Consider the following 7,163-nt stretch of genomic DNA (forward strand, 5'->3'; position numbering starts at 1 on the left):
GGTTTCTCCATGTTGGTCAGGCTGGTCTTGAACTCCTGACCTCAGGTGATCACCCACCTCGGCCTCCCAAAGTGCTGGGATTACAGGTGTAAGCCACCGCACCCAGCCTGTTTTTTGTTTGTTTTTTTGTTTTTGCATTTTTGTCCTGTAATATTTAACTGAATGTCAGGCATCATATGTAGAATAATAGTAGAGATGACTGAAGTAAATAGTGTTTGAACTTGGAAATGGGCAATGCTCTTCTGTTAGGGAATTTAGTCAGTTAAGCTGGGCTTGGATTTTGTTATAGCTATCATTACCTTTACTGTGCCATAGACCTTAAGTTTCTCTAGCAATGGGTTGCTATTGCCTTGTGCTTAGAGTGAGGGCTAGGGTTCTGGAGGTTTTAAAATATTTATTTATTTATTTATCTATTTATTTTTTGAGACAAACTCTCCTGTCTCTCAGACTGGAGTGCAGTTGCACAATAATGGCTCTCTGCAGCCTTGACTTCCTGGCTTAAGCATTCCTCCAGCCTCAGCCTACCAAGTAGCTGGGACCACAAGCACACGTCACCACATCTGGCTGATTTTTTTTTAACTTTTTGTAGAGACAGAGTCCCACCATTTTGCCCAGGCAAAATCCTGGGCTCAAGTGATCCTCCTGCCTTGGCCTCCCAAAGTGCTGGGATTATAGACAAGAGCCACTGTGCCCAGCCTGGAGGGTTTTTTTTTTTTTAAGACAGAGTCTTGCTCTGTCGTCAGGCTGGAGTGCAATGGCGCAATCTCAGCTCTCTGCAACCTCTACCTCCCGGGTTCAAGTGATTCTCCTCCTTCACTCTCTCGAGTAGTTGGGACTACAGGCCTGCACCATCACGCCTAGCTAATTTTTGTAATTTTAGTAGAGTGGGGTTTCAGCATGTTGGCCGGGATAGTCTCGATCTCTTGACCTCGTGATCCGCCTGTCTTGGCCTTCCAAAGTGCTGGGATTACAGGTGTAAGCTATGGTGCCCAGCCGGCCCTGGAGGGTTTTTTTGTCCTCAGACTTTCAGCCACCTGTGCATACCAGTACCACAGAGAAGTTGTCTCTTTGCATTCTTACCCCTCTGCTACTGGTAGACTGCTCTTGCTTTTTACTTGGGCCTAGACTCATGGTAGAGGTAGATGTTGTGTAGTTCACCCTTAGGCTTAGGCAGAGTCTGTGTCTCTGTGTCCTAATTCTTTTGCCCTTCCTTCTTACTTTAGCCAAACTTGGCCTTGTATCTGTGGTTAGTCTTGGGAAAGAGTTTCCTGTCCCTCCCTCAGCTATAGCAGACCTCTGCTTAGTAATAGTGGAGGAACCTGGGCCTAATATGGTTTCCTGCCTCTCCCCACGGGTATAGAGTATTTTAGTTTTACTCCTTCCCCAGAAGAAGTGGATCTGTGCCTGTGTACTCTGAATGAGAGGATTTACTGCCTGTCTTAGCCTGTTTTTGCTGCTGTAATAGAATAACACAGATTGTAGGTAATTTATAAAGAAAAGAGATTATTTGGCTCACAGTTCTAGAGCCTAGGAAGTCTAATATCAAGGGGCCACATCTGGTGAAGGCCTTTTTGTTGTGTTATAACATGGAAGAAGGCATTCCCAAGTAAGGAAATGCATGTGAGACAGAGAGAAAAGGGGGCCCAAACTCCTGAGATAAATAACCCACTGTCTCACTGCCTCAATCATGACATTAATCATGAGAGTTTTGCCATTACCTCTTTTTTTTTTTTTTTGAGACGCGGTCTTGCTCTGTCGCCCAGGCTGGAGTGCAGTGGCGGGATCTCAGCTCACTGCAAGCTCCACTTCCCGGGTTCCCGCCATTCTCCTGCCTTAGCCTCCTGAGTAGCTGGGACGACAGGTGCCCGCAACCACACCCGGCTAATTTTTTTTGTATTTTTAGTAGAGATGGGGTTTCACCGTGTTAACCAGGATGGTCTCGATCTCCTGACCTCATGATCCGCCCGCCTCGGCCTCCCAAAGTGGAGAGTTTTGCCATGACCTCTTAAAGATCCCACTTCTTAATACACTTCTTAACCTCTCTTCTTAATAGCTGCTTAGTGTCCTTATCCACTGATTCCTTTGTGTTGGTAATTTCTGAGCCTGTTTCTACTGACTAATTTTTATCCTGGTCATAGGTCAAATTTTCATGCTTTTTTATATGTCTAGTAATTTTTGATAGGATATTGTATATTGTGAATGCAGTGTTATTGGGTTGCTAGATTTTGTTATCTTTCTTTAAAGAGTGTTGGATTTTTTTTTTTTTTTTCCTGGCATACAGTTAAGCTACCTAAAGATTACTTTGGTCCTTTTTAGCTTTGTTTTCAAGCTCTTTTTGAGTAGTTTAGAGTACCTTTTACTCTAGAACCAGTTTGGCTCCGCTCCTAAAGCATGGTCTTTTTGAGTTCCCTTCTGAATTCCATACAGATTTAGGGAGGTCTCTTTATTCTGGCTGGAGGGAAGTTGAATGATTCTGTAAACTGCCTGAACTCTGGGAATTGTTTATTTACCACTCCCGGCTTATAATAGCTTTTTCCTTAGATTGTTATTCAGTCAAAATTCAAGGGAACTTAATACAGATTTCTGGAGCTGTCTTGCTTTAGCTCCCTCGTACATGCTTAGTCCTGCAAATTCTAGCTGCTTTGGCCTCCTTGAACTTCAGTCTCTGTTTATTCAACTCAGTGAAGTTGCCAAACTCTGTTTGGGTACCCCTCCCTGAGCTGCAATTTAGGAGTTACCTCTAGGCAGAAAGCTGAGATGATGTTAGGGCTCACCGGCTCATCTTGTTTGCTTCCCTTTTCTCAGGGATCACAATTCTTAGCTGCCTGTTGTCCAGTGTCTGAAAATAGTTGTTGCCTATATTGTGCCCAGTTTTCTGCTTGTATTTAATGGGAGGTTAATTACCACCTGGAAGTCCACAGCTTGTTCTGTAAATGGAGAATATTTTTATTTAGGGATAATTTGATTAAAAATTGATTTTAAATATTTTTGACTTTAAAAGAAATACCAGTGGAACTTTACTTCATATTATATAGAGGAATAAGTTCCAGATGGATTAAGGACTTAAATGACAAAACAAAAAATTAAAAGCTCTTAGTGAAAATATTCACAAAAGTATTGGTGAATAGCTTATTGATCTTGGGAATAGAAAAAGTTTCTTAAGACACAAAGTGTTGGTTATAAAAAGACTGATAAATTGGACTCTTTCTAGAATTTAAAAAACCTTAAATAGAGTGAAAAGACCAATGACAGGCCAGGTGCAGTGGCTCACACCTGTAATCCCAGCACTTTGGGAGGCCAAGGCGGGCGGATCACGAGGTCAAGAGATCAAGACCATCCTGGCTAACACGGTGAAACCCTGTCTCTACTAAAAATACAAAAAAATTAGCTGGCCATGGTGGTGGGTATCTGGAGTCCCAGCTACTTGGGAGGCAGAGGCAGGAGAATGGTGTGAACCTGGGGGCGGAGCTTGCAGTGAGCAGACATCGTGCCACTGCACTCCAGCCTGGGCGACAGAAGCGAGACTCCGTCTCAAAAAAAAAAAAAAAAAAGAAAAAAAGACCAGTGACAAACTGGAAGAAGATATTCACAATACACACAAATGAAACACTGTGTCAATATATAAAGAACTCCATAAATCAATAAGAAAAGCAAAAAAACTTAATATGAAGGTAAGCAAAACGCATGAGTAGGTACTTTACAAAAAATGACACTCACATGGTCAATAAGTATATGAAGAGTTATTCAACATCATTAGTAATTAGAGAAATGTAAATTAGGATCACAGTAAGAAATCTTTTCACACCAATTCCATTGGCAAAATTAAGAGGATCTTTTTATATATTGCTGAAAGAGAATAAATTGGTACAACCACTTTAGCTTACATTTTGGCATTATCTCCTGAGATTGAATATCCATATAACTCTGCAGTTCACTTAGGGTTATACTCAGAAGAATATCTTTTGCATGTACATCAGGAGGCATTTATACAAATGTTAACAGCAGCATTGTTCACAGTAACTAAAATCCAGAAACAACCTGAGTGCTCATGAGTGGGAGAACAGATTGAAAACAAATGAGCAACTATGATATATTCACACAACAAAATGCTGTATGCAACAGAGTATACCACAAAGACATGTAATGTTGTGATGAGACTGTAGTATAATATTAAGTGAAAAAAGTAAATCCTTTAAAGTCTCATCGTGATACTCTATTTTTATAAAACCAAAATACCTTTAAAATTAAAATATAAAAATTTAAGGATTATATATAAATGCAAAAAAATATAAAAAGAAAAGCAAGGGAATCATGAACATGTTTGGATATGATAACTTTTTGGGGTCAGAGAAACAGGGATATAGGGATGTGGGATAGAGGAGGCAGAGACTATATGGCTTGAATTAAATTATTTTCAAGGTCTTAGCTTTTATTTTGCTTTTCACATTATCTGTTTACTAACAAAAATTCCACTGTTGCTTAAATCACTTGGTTTTTTTGAGACAGTGTCTCCTTCTGTTGTCCAGGCTGGAGTGTAGTGGCAGGATCGTGGTTCACTGCTTCCTCTGCCTCCTGGATTCAAACAATCCTCCCACCTTAGCCTCCTGGGACTACAGGTGCATGCCACCATGCCCAGCTCCATTTTTGTATTTTTTTGTAGGGACAGGGTTTTGCCATGCTGCCCAGGCTGGTCTCGAACTCTTGGACTCGAGCAATCTGCCTGCCTGTCAGCCTCCCAAAGTGCGCTGGAATTATAGACGTGAGCCACCATGCCCAGGCCGCTTAAGTCATTTTTTAGGCCTTTTCTTTGGAATCAACTTTAGAGCCAGTTTAGGCCACACACAAGTATCAGTTACATTGCTTTATAATCAACCCTAGGTTTTCAGCTCCTTTCAAATTTGCTTGCTTATTCACTCACTATATTTACCACATTGGCTTCAAATGACTTTTAACTTTCTAAAAGTAAAATCCACCCTTAAAAACTGGTAATTGCCTTTGAAGTTATTTAAAAGTATGCTAGAGGTCATTCTAATAGCAAAAATAAGATCACCCTCCTCCTACTGGGTGCGGTGGTTCGAGGTGGGTGGATCACCTGAGGTCAAGAGGTCGAGACCAGCCTGGCCAACATGGTGAAACCCCTTCTCTACTAAAAATACAAAAATTGACCAGGTGTGGTGGCGGATGCCTGTAATCCCAGCTATTCTGGAGGCTAAGGCAGGAGAATCGCTTGAACCCAGGAGGCAGAGGTTACAGTGAGCCGAGATCATGCCACTGCACTCCAGCCCGGGCAACAGAGTGAGACTCCATCTCAAAAAAACCCCAAAACACAAAAAGAACATCATGCTCTTTTTGAAAAGGGGATAGTCCTTTTTTATACATACAACTTTATACATGTTTGTCGAAAGTAAGTCTTACTTTAAAGTGACCTTGAATATAGTTTTTGTTAAATGCATAGTAGAATGCATCTAACCAATATCATCTAAGCGTGACAAGATGATTCTGTGATTTAATTTGTATTAAGTATGCTTTTCTTTTGTTCTTCTCCTTCACTAGGTATATAATGTTTACATGGCAGGGAGGCAGCTGTGTTCTAAGCGGTACCGGGAATTTGCTATCCTACACCAGAACCTGAAGAGAGAGTTTGCCAACTTTACATTTCCCCGACTCCCAGGGAAGTGGCCATTTTCATTATCAGAACAACAATTAGATGCCCGACGTCGGGGACTGGAAGAATATCTAGAAAAAGGTAATCCAAACCATCAAACTCTACTATATTGAGTAGACGTAGGTTCTAGATATGCAGCTTCTAAACTGCATAGCTGAGTTTCCGGAAACTCAATACTGAATGTAAGTCAGGTTTCTGACTAAGTATTGAACGATCTGAACTTTGAAGGCAAAACTGAAATGTCCAGTACAGTGATCAGTAGCCTGTTTCATTGGTTTGTTTAATGCTTAACAACAACAGAAAAATGAATGTTTAGTTTTTGATGCACTTGGTGATGCCTAATGGACATTTTTTTTTTTTTTTTTAAGACGGAGTCTTGCTCTATCACCAGGCTGGAGTGCAGTGGCACAATGTCGGCTCACTGCATCCTCCGCCTCCTGGGTTCAAGCGATTCTCCTGCCTCAGCCTCCTGAGTAGCTGGGACTATAGGCACACGCCACCACACCCAGCTAATTTTTATATTTTTAGTGGAGACGGGGTTTCACCATGTTGACCAGGATGGTCTCGATATCTTGACCTCGTGATCCATCTGCCTCTGTCTCCCAAAGTGCTGGGATTACATGGACCTTTATTTTTGGGTTATATATATAGACTCAGCAATATGCTGAATTGATTTGGGAACTAAGTGGGCAATATTAAGACATTTTTAATATTTAAGACATTTTATTTTTAAATGATTCTTGGCTTACTGGTGTATCCTACCTGAAAACTTTATTCATTTTACAGGTATTCATAGATAGGTTTGCTGAGTTGTAGGTAATCTAGAGTGCCCTTGTTCTAAGCAGGCTAAACGTAGATACTAATACTTCTGTATTGAATTTTTTGTTTTTTTTTGTTTTGAGACAGAATCTTGCTCTGTTGCCCAGGCTAGAGTGCAGTGGCATGGTCTTGGCTCACTGCAACCTCTACCTCCCAGGTTCAAGCGATTCTCCTGCCTCGGCCTCCCAAGTAGCTGGGACTACAGAAGCGCACCACCATGCCCGGCTAATTTTTGTGTTTTTAGTAGAGACGGGGTTTCCCCATGTTGGCCAAGCTGGTCTCGAACTCCTAACCTCAGGCGATCTGCCCACCTTGGCCTCCCAAAGTCCTGGGATTACAGGCATGAACCACTGCACCTGGCCCTGTATTGAAATGTACTTGTTATCTCTGTGCCTCCAAATGATACATCAGGAGTCTGTGGATATGGATGGTGAAACATTTGTCTAGAAAGGCAGGGAAATGACACAGATCTCTTCAATAAGATAGCTCATCTTGTGGCTCAGGGAAGAGACCTTTCCTTGCTACATTATAGAGTTGCATTATTTGGTAGCTGTTCAGTAGGTTTTTCTCTAAATACTAGTTCGGGGCCAGGCGCGGTGGCTCAAGCCTGTAATCCCAGCACTTTGGGAGGCCGAGACGGGCGGATCACGAGGTCAGGAGATCAAGACCATCCTGGCTA

General features: G+C 41.7%; 1 protein-coding gene across 2 annotated transcripts in view; it reads left to right on the forward strand.

The window, feature by feature from the left end:
* SNX27 (sorting nexin family member 27) overlaps positions 1–7,163 on the forward strand; it is a 57,685-nt gene that overhangs the window by 10,534 nt on the left and 39,988 nt on the right. For both annotated transcript variants that reach the window (XM_011937888.1, XM_011937887.1), the window contains exon 2: positions 5,554–5,746. In XM_011937888.1, coding sequence (XP_011793278.1) covers positions 5,554–5,746 — 193 coding nt within the window. The remainder of the gene's footprint in view (positions 1–5,553; positions 5,747–7,163) is intronic.

The sequence above is a fragment of the Colobus angolensis genome, unplaced genomic scaffold (assembly GCF_000951035.1).
Source record: "Colobus angolensis palliatus isolate OR3802 unplaced genomic scaffold, Cang.pa_1.0 Scaffold169, whole genome shotgun sequence".
Lineage (NCBI taxonomy): Eukaryota > Metazoa > Chordata > Mammalia > Primates > Cercopithecidae > Colobus > Colobus angolensis.